The 19,455-nt window shown below is 31.3% G+C and overlaps 1 protein-coding gene across 1 annotated transcript in view; it reads right to left on the bottom strand.

Annotated features, from left to right (window-relative positions):
* LOC111003341 (adenylate cyclase type 6) overlaps positions 1-19,455 on the bottom strand; it is a 133,078-nt gene that overhangs the window by 53,819 nt on the left and 59,804 nt on the right. The window contains exon 4 of the mRNA XM_022273785.2: positions 6,439-6,535. Within this exon, the coding sequence (XP_022129477.1) occupies positions 6,439-6,535 (97 nt within the window). The remainder of the gene's footprint in view (positions 1-6,438; positions 6,536-19,455) is intronic.

Below are 19,455 nucleotides of genomic sequence, written 5' to 3'. Positions count from 1 at the left end.
CTCGTACGGTGAAGTTTTCATCATTAGGATGATAAACTAAACCTTTAAAGATTTAGGGTCTGTTTCACAATGTATGGAAGTACCAAATAGCTATGCAACACAAATTATTCGGAAGATAAAAGTTCTGAATAAGACACATCCCATTTCATAACGAATAGATGTAGAACTTATCCGTATATTGTGAAACAGACCCTTAGTAAACTCAACCTCTAATAGGTTTAAAAGTTACGACACAGCCATTAATTAAAATAAACACCTTTAAATTGAAATCCTGGAAAAGTACAAGACTAAATCCTACACATTCGTTTTCACAATTTCGCTCTGCAATTTTAATCACATCTTGAATAAAGATTTTAGAATAAATTATACCTTAAATTAGCTTGGAAAATCATGATTACATTTCCTTCTTCTTTTGAAACAGATTATTGATAGGTAACGTTTTAGTCGATTTTTCAAAAGGTTCAAGCGATGTGCGAATTGTGTAATCGCTTATATTTAAGAACACACATGTGACATTTTATGTACAATCCTTAGAAATAATTCTTCTTTGTCGTAACAAGATAAAAATCTTTTCAAAAATGTTCACCTTTTTCTGCGTTTGAAGAAAATCCGACACACACAATATAAAAACTAAAACGTTGACTGTAGCTTACTTCAGGGTGTCGGTTTTATGTGACGGTGTGCGCGCGCAGTGAGTAAAACATAAGTATAACTTCATTATTTTAAGACAGTGGCCCTTTCTTCTGTTCTGTGTAACAATTACTGTTTTATCCTACAAGACCTAATAATCTGCAAACCTAGTGGTTAAGCCAATGATTAAAAGCCTAACACGTCTTTGACCTAACCTTTCTACATAAAATGTAATCAAAACCAGCGTATATCAGGATTCCAATTATTTTTTTTTCTCAGTATTCCACAAACATTTCATTAAAACAACACGGTTCGCTTTTGATATGGGAGAATAACAATGTATTTGATCTGTAAAATAATTTTTAAACATAATGTGGGAAAACCAAGAATTGAAATTATTGTGTTACGGAAACATGTAACATTAAATAAATCAGGCTTATTAAATTAATTAATTTAAAATGTTCTCTAACCAAGATTTAAAAGCACTCCAAACGTTAAGTAAATAATATCATGAAATCACTTTAATAGCAGATGTTTACAAAATAGTGTAATTAGTTCTTTGTATTTCATAATTGAAAATCATATATACCAAAATCGCTTTAAAAATTATAATCTTTATGTCTTCACGTTAATATTCTCAATGTTTTAACATTTCTACTTAATTGCAATACAGACGTAAATTAAGCTACACTGATCCAATCCTATGCGACGAATCAGATTTGACCTGGCATAAAAAAAATATATTTTTTTCAACAAATTTACTAAGGAAAGCATATGCAAGCTCAAAATGGATATGATACACTGTATTAATTAGGTTCTTCCATAATTACATCTCATATAAACATTCTAATACTAACACTGGGTAAAATCAATTTACCCTCTCGTAGAATGTGCTCAATCAATTTAAATCCAAAGTAAACATACGCGAGGAAGAATTTATGATGTTATGAATAATTGCCTATACGTCAAGATCGTCATAGATGGCACGTGGAATAAACGAGTATGCTAAAACAATTCTTCAATATTTAAATGGCCAAAAAAGTATTTTAAATAGTTTTGAATGTATATATTCAAATAACACTTGCTAGTGGGGAAACCGGCATGTGTAAAACAATTCTTAAAAGGCCGGCAACGCACTCGCGAGCATTCTGGCATTGAGATTGTCCATGGGCGGCGGTATCACTCAACATCAGGTGAGCCTCCTGCCCGTTTGCCCTCTGTTCTATAAAAAAAAATAATAAAAAAATTACACATCCGATCCTTGAGTATATGTATATTTTTATGTAAACATTTTGAAAACCAACTGTCATATCACTATAAACTTGATTCCCCATCCCAACAAGTCGCAGTCAGCAAGTGCCATTAAAATAAATGGAACATGCAATCACTTCATTTTAAAACGGAAAACGGTTTGAATTTGCAAAATACACATTCACTTCGGACATTGAATTCGAAAAATAGACAGTAATCAAGCGTTTATGGAAATAGAGGAAAATTAATGATTTGACGTATTAACAGGGACTCATTTGTGATTTCAAATGTGAAATGTGTAATCAACGTCCAACGTTGCAATTAATATTCTATTTTTGAATATTTAAACTCAAAATGTTTTAACAACAATCGATTAAAACACTCAAAGTCTGTTAAACAATAACACCGATTTAATTTAAAATTACGAACTATTTAAAAAATACTATTGCGTGTAATTGTATAATGATTATTATAACTCCATAAGGCATTATTCTATAAGCGGAATAAGGAATTTTAAGGCAAGAGAAAGTACACAATTTTGTCGGATATTTAAAGCTGATTGATGTATGCGCGTAATCCACTACGATACATATTGTGTTGTTGATAGGGAACTTAAAGAATATTTCAAGCTGCAAACATAACACAACATTTGTTGACAGACTTTCATGTAATTTACCATAAAATGATTCCGCTTCTACCTCATTAAGTCTACGAGCGATGCAGGTATGAGGATGCAGAGAGGAAATATCTTGAACGGCATAAACTTATTCCCATACATAATGTGTTTATTATTTTATATAAAACGGAGTACTAGTTGACTTTTAAGTAATTGATCTTTGGCAGTAAGACTAAAAGAGTGAATAGCATATTTCTCAGAGAAATATACTTCTTTTTTTGAAGATTTGAAAATTTTTTACTCCCTTCTAATTATTCACTCGAAAACTTATTGTTTTTTTTTTTTGGTTTCTAATGTAATAGTATGAATATAACATACTGAATGATTAGATGTTGGAAATGCACTTTAAGAAATTGTAACTAAACAATAGTTAACTATTATGAGGTTCAATTTGGTAAAATTGTAGTATCTTATAAATTAACATTAAATTGATATTTACAATCTGTCATAAAAATATTTCATTCACAATCATACATATTTAAATTTAATTCAGTAAACTTTCTTGCATTTAATTATTCATGATATTAAAACTTGCCGCAAAATACAGTTGAAACGTACCTACTATTCGTTGACAAAAAATGACAAAATGGAAAAAGACACAAAACAAAGGATAACATAAGAGGATCACTGTGTGCATTAATGGAGTTGGAAGCTTCAGTTCTATCGATAAAAATTTAACAATGGTACCTATTTCGTTTATAACTTCAATAACTCGACTCTATAAAAACTGTCGTTCTTTGTTTTAAAGTTTATTCCATGATTTTACGGTAATTATGCATATAAACCAAAGGAAACTCACTCTTTTGGAGATCAGTTTGCTGTTGTTATAGTTATAATAATTACGCATACATTTATTTTCATAAATTTTAATATTTTTTTGTACATACAAAAACACGGTGCAATCAGTGACGTATAATATTTTTACCTCAATTTGTTTGTATGGGATAGCGTTTCTAAATTATTTACTAAAGTAATGATTAAACTAGGCATTTCCTTTTATCTAGGTTGAGATATTATTTTATTCAATACAATATTAATAAGGCATTATTATATTATAGTGGAATAACCTTGAGTTTTTACTTTTTTTTATACATCAGGGGGCAAACGGGCAGGATGCTCACCTGACGTTAAGTGATACCGCCGCCCATGGACACTCTCAATGCCAGAGGGCTCGCGAGTGAGTTCATGGAGAACTTAGGCGATGCTTAGTCGATCGAGTTCTTGAAATAATAACTTTTTTTTGACTTTCAGTAGTACTTTCATCTCCACGGCTACGATGTCTTTTGAAATAATAATAAACAACAAATAAAAGTGTGATGGCGATTAAATTATTTAATGGAAAAATATTAATAATATCGAAGTCTTCATGGCTGACAAACATATATTTATTTAAAAAAAGAAAAGATGATCAAGTAAAATTCAACTGCTGTTTGGATATAATTATATCTGAGATTGGAACAACAATTCAACCTCATTTTAAAATTATCTTTGATGTCTGTTGATCGATATAAAATTGTTGCTACGAATCGTAGAATATTTATTCAAAACGGACAATGTATAAATTCCATGCACTTATGCCAAAAACAGAGACCTTAGCACAGGCAATTTTTGTATCACACTAAAAATAACATAGTGAGCGCTGAAAATAACGGAAGCACGAACATGCATGAACAACACAACAAACAGCAGAATGAACGGACTCGAATGGGTGAGAATTTAAAACAAAAACCAAACGCTTTTGTTTATTCTGTTTCATCAAATGGGAAGACGGTTGGTGTCAAATTTTGTAAATGGATTATAGACATTGTCTATTTTGCGTACGGCGTATTAAGTACAGTCGCTAGTATCAAATTACAGTCACTTCGCCGTAGATGCAATCCTAAGCAAAAAAGTTTACATGCTTTTCTTCATAAAAGAATATAGTATGTCGTTTGATTTGTGTAAATATAATTGGAGCATATAAAAATACGTCATAACATTAAGAAAATATTCATAAACTAAAACCCATCTCAATTCAAAGACATCTTAGTTAGTATTCATAAATTTCCTTTTTGATAACTACTTAGAGTGGTTTATGTATTATTTATAAATTCGCTTTTAGTATTCGTTTCCTTTCAAAATTAATATTTAATACACGCAAGTACTTTTGATCTTTTTTGACAAGTACTTTTCAATTTAGTAAAGTCTACGGTAGGTATATCAAGATACAATTCAATGGATAGGTATAATAAATTATATCTGTGAAATCTTCATATGTCTTACTTCTAAACTGACCAGTTGCTCTTCCATGTGTGTTAGCGCTAAAAATGTAAGCTTCCCGTATGTCATAGATGTATGTATTACGCCGAACTAAGAGATTTTGCCGTATACGCGATATGTAAAAAATGAATTAATTCAGTCAGTTGTCCACATACATACAATATAGGTTGCACACATACACATACGGGCTGAATCAATAAGCATCCACTTCAATACAACAATGGTACTTTTCATTTATTGTAATGTACATTTGATGTTAGAAATATAATGTTTACTAGTTCAACTTAGTTAACTTAGTTCTTGTTTATACAATTTTTTAATGTTGTACAAATTATATTTATGGTGGCATTTTTGTTCAAAGTTAATAATGTTGATTGTCAGTGATTATGGGCGATAAAAAAAACCTGTGGCACTGGGGGACTGCCGCAGTAAAGGTATTGCATAATTTTTTTTTATCTACGCAGTATTTTTTTTTCTTTGATATTAATTAAATTTACCACCCTAACAGCCCACACGCCTAAATAATCTGTCCCTATCTAACGCGTATCCCGATGTGAGACGCAGTATGCGTTCTGTTCCGCTCCAACACCTATCGTCACCGGGTGTTTCCGTTACGGAATTTCTTGTATCGGTCGCCAAGCTCAAAAGCCATCGATAAAATCTATGCAATAGCTTAAAATTAAATTCACTCTTTACATTTATTATAATAAATATAAAGAGTGAATTTGTTTTTTATAAATTACTATACATTTTTAATGTATTATATTAAAAAACTCTGCTCGTATCAAAGTAAATGTAAAAAATCCACGCCCTTACGCCAATTATAGTACAAAGAGCTTCTCGTACAATGTTTGTATTAAAAACTTAAGAAAAGCTGGTTGTTCCTGTGGGTTTTCTGCTTTCGAGTTTAAATTAAAAAAGTATTCAAGTTATTTGAAATATTTATATTAATTTATTGTTTTAGTATAATTTATCAGTATGCACTTGTGGGTAATGAAAGTAATATTTTTATAAATCGATTTTCCAAGCCACTGATAATGTAAACCATTTTCTCGCGAGAGATATTCCAGATCTTACCGATGTACATTGAATTAAAGTATTTTCGATTTTATTAAGAAGAATAAGATGTGAAATCACTTTAAAAGAAATTTATGCTGGATGCTCTCCTCGATACGAACAGATGTGCCAGAGACGAAACCAAAAAGAAAATCATTGGTGAACAGGTGACATCACGAAGAGTATATAAAAGGCACAATACCTAGTTGAAGGAAGATGGATATCGACAGGAGGCGTTTGGGTGTGGACATACATGGCTGATGATAATGCTATTGCACCTACTTCCAATAATAATTATTCTTCAAATTTCTATTTATAGGTAACTTTTACTATTTGCAATAATCATTAAAAGCTGTGGTCCAATCAGCGTAAATTGATAGTAATGCAAAAGTATCGATCACTTTTCATATTGTAAATAATATGAAAAGTTCAACAAATTGTTTCTTTAACATAATAAATTCAATATCTTTAATAAAAATACAGGTACAATGTTATTATGCTTCGTAAAAGCATTCAAACACTGAACTAAAGCTTTCATAGTGTGTATACGAAAACTAATCACTCACCTTCTCCGAGCAAAGGTTGTATGTCGACATCGGGTTTTCCCGCGGGGCAGAGGGGTAGGTTAGCTGATGAAGGCTGGGGGGCACCCTCCGTTTCCACCTGACAACAGAAAGGATTATTTAAGATAGTTTTCCCATTGAAATATTATAGGGAAATATTCGATAACTCGACTTATTGACTAGTTCCAAAACTAAACAGTTTATGACGACGTAAATATATTTTAATATCCTTGTATTATAATGAATATAAGTAAGGTTTTTATCCATTTTTATGCAGACAATATATGTAGCTGGTAAATAAGTGAGATCTGTTGTTTTATTTATGAATTTAGCTTTACTTATTGGAGTATGTAGCGCAGAATGGCTCTTCAAGCACCAAGTTTAAACCCAGCAGTGTGTTGTTGGTAATTGTAAATCTAAAAACTATAGATTTACTGGCTTTATTGTTATTTTAATAATAATAGCTAATGTATCTAGACGATAGAAAAACAACTTGCTTTCACAAAGATGTATTTGACCTTTCCTTATCACAAGTCAGGGGGCTTTGGTTTTAATGCGTCATTTCCGGTACTCCTTCTTGCATGGTATCGTCCCGAAAGGAAGACTGCCGCAAAACACCCGACCCACAATCAGTTCCTTTAATTATCTAGAAGAGAACCAGATGTGTGTGGTCGTGCAGCAGGTGGCTTTTTAGTATACCTTACTCGCAGATCACCTTGGATGTGCTGCCTTCGTTCGATCCACAAGGCACTTCTTGCGAAACTTCCAACTACCCGTAAATTTGTGGGAGTGGATTACCAGCTTTGTGACCGATTGTAACATGAAGGTCCTTGTCGACGAACGATCTTTCGGCCTAAATGAAATCCTTTGGCCTTTCTTAGACACATAGGTTATCTCAGTATCTTTAATCGCATATAAAAAAATCGCAATTGATAGAGTTCCAATGAACTTTTCAAATTAATACTTGTGGCTAAGTTTCATCAAAACAGAATGCAAAATCAAAAGCAGAAGAAGCTCCACCCACACTTCGACGACTGGTTTTTATGGACACTTCACGCCGCGCACCACTACTTATTTTCGGTCCGTTAAGATTTCAGGTCAAGAGAAAAGCGTACCACATCCTTAAAGGCCGGCAACGCATTTGCAAACCTTCAAAGTAGATATATACTCGTATCATGTTTTTAAAACCACAATTGCAAGACGGTAAATTAATTCCCAATGAATCTCTACTTATTTTGTAATTGAAGACGCAGTAGTTTATTAATGTTACACATTCACTATATGAAAATGTAACCTTGTATCATACCATCACCATTACCTCTTTTTAGGCCGACTAATAATCAAAATTAATTTTTCAATCCACCAACCTTTCGTCTTACTGATAGCCAAGTTCCACTTGCAGACATTTGATATTAAATATGAAATAATGTATGCTAATACAAACATAATAAATCCCTGATTATTACATTTTACGGAAAATTGCATTAACTTTGACGTGACCATAATGGCATTAGGGTATTTTGACACATCTCAAAATGACGTAGATGTATAATTAAATAAATGTCCTTATTGGTGTTTTATCTGTGCATTTTTATGTAAAAATGTCATCGCATAATTTACCTATACTTTGATTTTTCATTCCGTAGAATTCTGACATTTCATATTGCTACTAAAAAACTTTCTCTATCGAAAGAAGGATAACTTTGACCCATTAGACTACAATAAAAAATTAAATGCTACGTATCTTTTATGTTTTGACCTACAAAAGGGTAAATCTAAAAATTTTGCTTACTTACCTTATACAAAAATCACAAATATTTTAATATCATGAACAATATATCGAATTAACTTTAATTACTATGTTTTATTCCTTTACTGGCATCACTGCCTACAAATGCCATCACTGCCTACAAATGCCAGGTTAAGAAAACCTTTTTAATAAAATAAAATAAAATGTTATCATTACTTGTGAGTTTTTTCCTGTTTTGGGACGTACGTAATTAACACTTGCCGCAAAACCAATTTCAATGTTACACTAACCAATAAATGTATTTAAAGACTATGTTCAGACTCGTATTGAAATTTAATAATATGCACGGTCAAAAAGGTTTGTCATCTCTTACAAGTCAAAAAATGATAGCTGTCGAAATTCTACGTAATTAAAATCAGGATATACAGGGCAGGTCGAAATTATCACTTGCCGCAAAACCACTTTCAATGTTACACTAACCATTAAAATGTATGTATAGACTCTGTTCAGACTCGTATTGAAATTTAATAATATGCCCGGTCAAAAAGGTTTGCCACCTCTGACATGTCAAAATATGATAGCTGTCGGAATTCTACGTAATTAAAAATCAGAGTATACAGGATAGGTAGAAATTTTGCTTTACAAAAATAATATGAAAAATAGCGCACCATCTCTTGATCCCAAATAAATGTATTTTTTCCCTAAATCATTTTTTGTTAAGAGCAAGTAGGCGATGAATTTTGCTAAGTCTAATTCTTCGTCGTACAGGCATGTTAAATTACGTACAGAGAAAGAAAAGTCCATTTAGCAGGACAGGGTTCAGGATCAACGTTATTAAAATAGCCAACAGTTATTCATTTTTACGATATTTAATTTTATATTTTAATATGCAAGGCTAAAATAATGATAGCCGATTATTCATCTAAATCTTTAATTTCTTTTTTATAATAATAATAATAATTTATTCATTGCACGAATATGGTACAAAATGTCAAGGTGGTACAATTGTCAGTCGTTCGCATATTCTGCCACACACAGTGGCGCGCAAATTTATCTTAGTTTAGATTTTACATTATTAGTCAGATTCATATCAATTAAGTCAATTATCATACATAATTAAATTTGTATAAATTACCATGTCTCACACAAATAATCGTTTATTGAGTAGTACGTTTTTTCTAAAAGTAATGCACTAAGTCGCTTTTTAAAGATTCTTGTCGGAAGATCTTTAAGTTCTTTCGGTAATCTATTGTAAATTTTAATTGCCATACAGAAGGCGTTTTTCCGAAATAATTCTAAATTTATTTTTGGCACAGCCAATTTCTCCCCATGTCTACTACTTACTACATTCGATTTAAAAATATGTATATTTCTGTGTACGAACAGGGACATTTTAGATGTGTCTTCACTAAGACATAATGGAACATTACGATTCACTAGATCAAATGGTTTTTGTCCTTTTCAGTCTTCTCACTAGGCCCGTGGTGTCAAGGAGTTGAATAATAATTAAACTTTTAAAGATTTTTCTTCTTCGTCGCCTCTATCTCTTCCACTAAATATGAAGTATAGTTGAATTTTTATTGTTGATGAGTTACTCTTCGATTACAAAGAGCGTCGGCAGACTCTCGATGAAATTTATCACCATGTTGCCTTAATGAGTGTGATTTATTTAAACACATTTATCAGTCTGTGCTCTGTAATTTTAGATCCTTTGGCGTTTGTTTATGCATCGCTTTAAAAAAGATTAAAAAAAACTTGTGTGTGTACGTCCATACGTTAGAAGTTATACTTGTTTGGCGTTACAAGATAAAAATCTTATAAGTAATTTTATCGTTCACCTTAATCTACGTTTGTAGAAAAAACGACACTAACAATAGAAAAATGGTATTTAATATTTTAAAAGGTTTATTATAACGCGTTATCTAGTGAAATAAAGTTTATTCAAATATCACAAAAAAATATTGCTACATAATTAAATAAATTTTTAATTTTAATTTTAAAATGTTGACTATGCTAACTTCAGGGGGTCGGTTTTTTGTGACGGTATGCGGGTGTCGGTTTTTTGTGACGGTATAAGCGAGCATCGTAAAAATTTACTCTCATCATTTTTCAACTTCCAATAATTTCAAAAATAGTTTAGTTTATAGTACATAAGATCATAGTAACATTGTTTTAACAGAGACTAAGTGAGATAAAAACTTTCATACGTTAAATATACTTTTTAGTAAATTAGGTTAGACTTAATAAACTTAGATTAGTTTTACGCTAGGCTAGATCGTAATGTTAAATGATGTCTTTGTGCTGAGGCAATTTTTAGAGCCTTCTAACAATTTGTTTACCTACAAAAAGACTAGACCCGGTTTCTCCCAATTAAATTAAATCTCAAAATAAAACTCATCGTGTTCATATGAAACCATTTATCATTGTATTGTCTTTTATTAACATAACTTTTACACATTTACAGAAAAACACTTTTTTAACGAATTGAAGTTATGTATTATTGTAATTTTAAATAATGATAAGCCATTAATCATTGTGAAGAATTATAATAAAGTCATAATTAAACTGTCAATATATGCCTCTTCTATGTATAATTAAAAACTCTACCTGTATGCCAAAGCAAATTAATTTACGCTGGCCCAGGTTATAATTTCAATCATAAAATAATTATCTCTGCTTGAAAATATTTAATTAATTATTTCTTATTAATATCACATCAAAAAAGTTTTCTAATTTTGTGTCAGCTGCCTGATGACATAAATGTATCGTGAAAATCATCAGCCAAATATGCTTTATTAACGCAATAAAATAAATTAGTGGTGCTACAACCTCTTTAGGTCTTGGCAAGTAGGTAATCAGCCTCCAGTGCCTGACACACGTCGTCGACATTTTTGGGTCTAAGACATGTCGGTTTCCTCACGATGTTTTCCTTCACCGTTCGAGCAAATGTTAAATGCGCACATAGAAAGAAAGTCCATTGGTGCACAGCCCGGGATCGAACCTACGACCTCAGGTATGAGAGTCGCACGCTGAAGCCAATAGGCCAACACTGCTCTTTATTAACATATTAATAATTTAAAAAATACGCTTATTTGGATCTTAATAAATGCACGTACATTATTCCCTAAGTATTCGTTTTGTAAACTACTCAATAAAATATGAAGAATGATTGCCTAATCATAAGCTTAACACTAAAGGCATATTTAATTCCCTACATTTCACTTTCATCTTTTTGTTTTAGTTGGAATTACGGAGGGATTAATTCTTGATTAAATGTGCTTCAGTAATATCTAATAACCAAAATAACGCCCTCATTAATTACGTTACACTATAGGTTTTCCCTTAAAAATAAATTAAAATGAAATTAAAAAATAAGTTAAATAAGTAATGACAGAGAAGGACTATCATTATTATATTATTAAAAATTTTTTTTTTTTTTATTTATGCCCTGAACGTCGTGGGCAGTGACGATCAGATCATAGATAATAAATCAGATCAGACTATCTGATTTCACCGGTTTCTGTCCAACGAAAGACAGTGTACAGAGTTTTGATGAGTCTATCGCTTGATCGGTCCATCTCCTTCCACGATTAGTTCCTCCAAGTTCTTATTGACTCTTTATGGCGAAAATAAGATACGATGCAATAACAAAAAAAAATCCATTTACAACCTTTTTAGATCTGTGCCTCAAAATTCTGTGTCTGTTTCATGATAATCTGTCAGTGTAATAGACAAGTAGATGATCAATGCTTGACGCACTATTGCTTTTTGAGTCTAATTCTAGCCGGTTTCCTAACGATGTTTTCCGTTACTGTTCGAGCGAATGTTAAATGGAGCACATAGAAAGAAAGTCCTTTGATACACAGCCGGGGATCAAACGTACAACCCCTAGGATGAGAGTCGCATACGTATAGCATATAGTCTATGTACATCGATTGATATTTTTTTCTTTTTATTAAAAGTTCACTTTGTAAACAAGCATATTACAAATTAGACTTTTAATCAAGATAAGAATGCTTGGAAACATTCTAGTCCTGCTCCATAGGTAATTCCTCAATTCCCAGGATTATGTCATAAGATACCCATATTTCCATGGACTATTTAAATAATATTTAACTATTTAAATAATGTTTAAGTCAAAACTTATCGAAACATTTTTAGTTATCGAAACATGCATGAAAAAGATTGAACAAGAACCCATATATATCTATATATACCTTTTGTACATTAAACGTCAAATATCCTCTGTTAAATTTACGTCTGTTGCAGTACATTCATCATTTAGTAGTACCATATCAAGGATTCCCTGGCGAGGTGGGTATTAGCCATGCACGAGTTCCGGGCGTACAATTGCACGTTCCTATCGGTTCGATTGCAAAATGGATTCAATATTCGAGACCCTATATGATGCTACAACATTATTCGTGTAGCTATAGTCTGGGAGCTGCCGAAGAGATTTTTCTAAACCAAAATTACAAAAAAAAATTATAAAATATTTTTTATGTTCCATTAAATTCGCTTTATCTAGCAATGAAAGTGTTTTTTTACATTAGCATCCCTTTGGTGTCTGCCACATGAACTGCTGATAAGCTTAGGTTATGCTGGCTTGTCTACACCTGGCGAGTCTTTACCCACCCCCCTAGCTCTTCACATTCCATAGCGAACTAATTCTCTACATGCAGCAGTACTTATTTGTTTTTTAGCTAATGGTTACAGATCATAAATGACTTTGGGACAGTTAAACATTAGCGTAACCAAAAAATATTAATAATTTTTTTCATAATTCGTGGTCCATCTCCTAGACTACAATTGTACGTAGAAATACATTTCCTTGAATAAATATAAGCTAAGAAAGGAATGCATAAAATGATATCGAATACATGGAATGTGTAATATTGCTTTATACTGAACACTTGTTTCAATAAAATGCGCTTTCCTCGGTGCTTTCAAAAGCTCAACTTCTAAATCTATAAATCTTTAGTACTTATGTTTATTAAGTGGCATTGACATAAGAAATAATATGTGTGATCACACTATCATTAATAATATAATATTATTGAATTATATATAAATCATGTATTTAAATTTTAATATAATGTCCACCCATTTCACCTCGACATCCGTCGTCCCACAAATGAGCGTTTCTTAATGCAGTTTTTGCCACGCACCGCTACTATGTGGAACCAATTGCCTACTGAAGTATTTCCGAACAAATGCTACATAGGGTAAATTCATAAAAGGCCAGAAATGCACCCGCAAGCCCTCTAGCATTGAAAGTTTCCATGGGCGGCGGTATCGAATAACATCAATTGAGCCTCATGCATGTTTGCCTGTATCTTCTTAAATATAATAAAATAAAGTTACGAAGGTGAACGACTTTTTTGTTTTAAAGAACGCACCAGTCTCTTAGTCTTAAATTTTTGCCGATTAAAGCGAGGGAGACAGCGGGAACTTGTGTACAATCGTTATAAAACCTCTAATCGGCTTATTAAAAAATTTGAACACCTTTATCACAGACTGAATTGAAATTTTCTTACTACAACAATTATTGAAGCGTGCTTAAACAGAGCCAAGGCTAGAAATTGAATTTTACATTAGCAGCACTTACAGAGCCATATTTACACTTTGCACTTATATAGCCATATTTATTCCGATATGTATGTGAATTATTTTATATGTTACTCATGGGGATTATTTCAATATATAGAAGTATATGATCGCATAGGACGTACGAAGATCATAAGGATCATTTGAAGCGTTTGTTATGAGACTCGTGGGATCACGTGGATCAATCCTTAGAATTTTATCGAACAAATAAATAGAAAGACCTTTTAAAGTATTTATAAACGTTATTTTACTTACAACTCATATATTTTATGCTAAGCACACGCTTAATAAATTGCATTATTATATCACACGAAATTACAATGCTTAAAATTTAATTAGATGATCAGTTTTATTGAAATCTTTAGCACTGTCTTTAATAAACTTTAATCAAATTTATTTTGTAAAACGAATGTGTTTTCAACTTAGACATACGGGGGATTACTTTTAATAACATAATTAAATTTGTATATATAGCACCGTTCTTCGTAATTAAATGTGATTAGTCTTCAAAATTTGTTGAATAGTAGACTTATATTTAATAGTTCGTGCGATTGGCGATAACATTTCCAAGGAACCCTGAAGCTCTGTCAACCTTAATTGGTACCAACATATAGACTTTGAGGTTTTGAATAATTTAGTTTTATAAGCCAAAAACTACAAAGCTTAATTTTAAAATAAGATGCCATTAATATTATATTACATGGACAAATAACTCTCTACGATGATGACACTTACTTATTTTAATTTGGTATACATATCCAGTCTATGGTTGCTCAAGCTCAGTCAGACCTAAATGCTCTATCTTCTTGGTTTCAACAAAATCTGATTACTTGTTATGCTTAAAGAAGCATTAATATCTCAAAAACATGATGTAATATTCAAGGGAAAATAAAAAAATCATGCTTATCTTTTAACCAGTAAAAGTTCAAGACTTTGAAATCACTAAAAAATGGGAAAAATATCTGGGTCTTAGAATAGATACATATTTACATTTAAAGTGGAACTTTCATATATCTTTTTTACAAAACTAAATTCACTTATCGGCAGATTTTGGTCAATATCAAAATGTATTCCGCAATCCGTACGTTATTTAATTTATAACTGTTTAGTCAAGCCACATTTCATATCTAGGTATCTAATTGAAATTTGGGGTACAGCATGCAGAAACAAAATTTATCACTTACAAACACTGCAAAATAAATTAATAAAGCATTAATAAATTAATAAAACATTGTATAATTGGAGAAAAATAAATAAATTCTTATTAAAATTATTATGTAGATACAATTTTTTTAAACAGACCAATAAAATTTAACCAACAACCAAAATTATGACGATTAAACAAAAATATATTTAAAGCACCTGTATCTTAATTTAAAAAAATTAAATACACAACTACACGCAATACCCGTCGAGAGAGTTTACTTATCTTGCCGAAGCCACGTACAAATTGTTTGAAGAAGCCTATTAGGTATGAGTGTGTGCAATTATTTAATCAATAACCATCTAAGAGTCGCAATATTGATGCGTTTGACAAATTCAAAAAGGCATTAAAGATGCATGTTAGAGTGAACATAGTTGACTAAAATTGGGACGGCTAATGGCGACGTGTATCTCGCTCGTATAAACATATTAATATTAAGTTACTCATGTAAATAAAATATTTTTTTGTAACGAGAAATAAAGTTCTTTAAACATAATAATAACAAGAATTTATTCCATGTTATATGCATATCAGAAGCGTATCATATATCCTTTGTGCATGTTATGAAACCGACATTTGTCGCCTTTGTTGACTGTCTACAATATATCGCAACCATAGTAAATATATTAAGTTACCAATAGATTCAATTTGAGTATTACTAATATCTTGGTACTAACAACCCAACATTCAATTAAGTCAGTCAGTCAATGAAATACAGAACATTAATACTAACTAAAACAAACTAATTTCAGTTAGTAATAGTTAAGTTGGTTAAGCTAAGTTTGGAATATTGTTTTACCAATGATCTGATAGCATGGTAAATTCTTAACTGATAAAGCATTCACTTTATCAGTCACATAAACTTAAATATTTCCGGACCTGTTGGAGTGTTCAGTTATTCTATAGCACGAAGATAATTTAACTGTAAGTATTGAACGGGTAGTCTAAATAATATAATTACGTAAATATGTATTATTTTAAAGATCTAGGATTTTTTTCTTTTACAGCGCAATACACAGAGGAAAAGCTGTCAGCGTTAAAGGTACACTACACTGCCAAAGGGACCAAACTTTTTGATATTGTTTTGATTTTCTATTTTTTAATTATAATTATTATTACTATGTAGGTTAAGAATATTGTAAATAATAAATATAGTATGTGATGGAAATGTATAATTTTATTTTTTAATGAATAAAAAATTAAGTAGCTCAAAGTATTAAGTATACAAAGCAGTTCTTCCTATAAATATAGGTAATCTTCAAATATCTAATAGTTGAAGATAACTCATATTTATAATTAATTTGTGTGCAGCATAATGCTGTCTTTTTTAAAGAAATGCCTTTTCAGCTTAGAGTAAAACAAATCCAAAATAAAGCTTAGATACAAAGTCAAACAGTTCTCACATGATTGACATACCGAACCTGGCATGTTGGCTGTAAATTATGCGTTAGTTGCCCCAAGAGCAGTGTTTGTGCGCCGAGGTGGCGACTTCCGACCCACATCTAATTGAATAACTAGTGATTGGTGTTTGACTTGCCGACGGTCTGATTGTTCGATCTAAGTATTTGCTTGACCTTCCTCGAATACTTTCCTTTGTTCCCATGTGTAACTAGATTAAATTGAAGACAAGATCAAATACACTTTTCTATGTCACATTTTTGTATAGACTTAAATAATACTGTTATGTTAATTAATTTGATGAATTTGAAAATATGTTTAAATACATCAATATTATATTCAAAGTTATGCACATGAATATTGAATGATGTATCAAAAGTTCGAGAAAGTTTTTGACGTGAAACTTCTTTATCGGCGTTGGAAAAAAAGGTAATGTCCCATTTTTACATTATGCGTCACATTTTTTGGTTATGCACATATCTTTTTCTAGTCCCTACCACAGTTGATTCGAAGAGATTCGACGCCATTAATGATAAATATATATTATAAAGATAACAATGATAGTAATAATTATATTACAAGTAATGAAATTCTGTAATAATCTTAGTAGTAATAAGGTAAAATGAAATTATTGAATTATTTGTATTCATGCCGATAAAAGCCTTTTGTTTAACTTTATCCAATTTAACTTTATGTAACCAATTTCTGTAAAGTTGCATATAGTAGATATTTATTCGAAAAATAATGTCATAAAGAAGTAGTAGTAGTCACCTATGTTTTTTGCTTATTGTGTAATGATATCAAATGTACGAGTATTAATTTGTTAAAGTAAAGTAAAGTTAAAGTTCCACAACTTGTTATTTATTTGAAGTGTAAGCATTTTCATTCTTTCTAAACAAGGATGTTTATACGCTCCCGTTAATTTTCATTAAGTTGTTTGGGTATTAGGGTTCAGTGTTAAGCGTAGTTTACGCGCGTTTTTAAGCTTTAGAATTTGTTACATTAATACACATGTTATTTATTTATTTATTAAGTCTGCAACACCATACATATTACGAAATCTACTGATTAGTTTATAAAATCTTCTATCTAATATATTAGATTATATATAATACATAAGTTTTACAATACAAGATACGAACACACAATAAAATAAATAAAATTACCAAGAATTTTTGGTACTTAAAGCAGAAAATAAAATCAGCAAAACAGCGAATTAAGTTCCAGAAAAGCACCCAACAATGCTTTCTCTAAAACCGATCAGCCCACTACCGAATATATCCAGCTCCGGATAAATGTGTTTTATTCGATAAAGTAACGAATAAATCGAACATGTTAGTAATATAATAAACTAAATAAAATATTTTGTAATCATTATCCGTCTTTTATTGATTTGGTATGAATTATAAAATAAATATAGATATAATTCGTTAAGTGGAATATTCACCGTACACAACACATTGGGTTTGATGGCTGTCATACATTCTTATTATTACATACATATTTAGTATATATTGTATCTATTTTCATAAAAAAACATACATATACTACTCTCTATAACCTCACTGAACATAATGGCGTCACTGAAAAGCAGTCGTGTGGTCACTTGTCCGAGTAGCCACAGCGAGCGTACTAAGGCCAAATTAACAAAGTCCATTACTATATGCAATATGATTAATGTGTTAATTTGTGTATGTGTTAGTAAATGTTATGAATACATGAGAACTTTTTAAACGCGTGTAGAAACATATACATACGTCCCGAACATATAATTGCCTATTATTGTAAGTATAAATCAGTCGTCTATTTTAATATCAAATGGGCTTGGTATGTACCCAACTCTTCTAAAATATTTCTCTTCTCTTCAGGCTCAACGGTCCTTGCTCTTAATTTATGTCTATACATTAACGTAAGGGTAAATTTTAATACATGCTGTATAAAGTTTGTAACAATTTTCAAAAGACTCACAAAAGTTATCGTTTTAATTAAAACTTTGTTTGTTTACTCTGTGTAAGTAAATATTTAGTTTGTAAAATTGATATATTATAGATGTTTATATTTTTTTTATAAGTAAGCATTACTTAAGTGTTACTTTTAATACTAAGTTCTCGTTTTGAAGTCAAGAATTAATATACCAGTGTTGTTAAGTTTAAGTTGCTTAATGAATACGTGAAACAGCATCGCAGTCAGCAAGGTGCAACTCTCAGACCATCAGGAATCTTCGTTGACCTGTCCAACCAATGACTAGCCAGAAGGTCAATGACCTAAGTTTGAGAAGGTTAGCGGCCGCAATAACTAACTTAGTGCGTTGAGGGTATATCGCCATCGCAGAGATATCATGTCTGAAGCATTCTGCTTTTACAATACGGCAATAAATATGCATTCGCTTATATTATACGGCCTGTATCAGACCGTAAATCTTCACATAACATATGTATAATTATATTTATACAAGCTGACCCGGCGAACTTTGTTTCGCCTTAATGGCAATAAATAAGCAGTTTTTTTTTATTGGAACAAAATACAAAAAAATTAAATACCTACATTAATCATTCATTATTATTTCTGTATTTTAGTACATAGGTTACTCTTCACTTAACAAACAACGCAGATGGTCTTCCGACCCGTGAACATGCCACGTATAATTGACCATGGGAAAAACATGAATGTTCTAGATTTAAACCACAAACTTTTAAGGATTGGCCTTGTGATTTGTTGATGGTCATGGCAAATGCAAGACGTATCGGAAATTGAAGTCTTTTAAATTCAAACGGCATATCGGTTGGGATCATCGGGATCCTCGGAAGAAGAACTTCCTCACCATTACCGATAGTCAGCAATTGCTCCGAGAAATCTTCAGCAGATGTATCATTAAGCAATGTAACTCTCATGTTTCTTGTCAGCTGCAGTTTCTTCACATAGCGCCATAGAATTGTCGATTTGAGGCAAGCGTTTATTTCGTCGGCAGTCGTAGATCTTGGAATTACTGGCAGTATTTAGCAGAAATCGCCAGACAGTAAAATCATTGCTCCTTCAAAACATCTCGAGTCATTGCGTAAAT

Source organism: Pieris rapae, chromosome Z (genome assembly GCF_905147795.1).
Source record: "Pieris rapae chromosome Z, ilPieRapa1.1, whole genome shotgun sequence".
Taxonomy (NCBI): domain Eukaryota; kingdom Metazoa; phylum Arthropoda; class Insecta; order Lepidoptera; family Pieridae; genus Pieris; species Pieris rapae.
The sequence above is the reverse complement of the archived record's forward strand: the minus strand, read 5'-3'. Positions and strand labels throughout refer to the sequence as shown.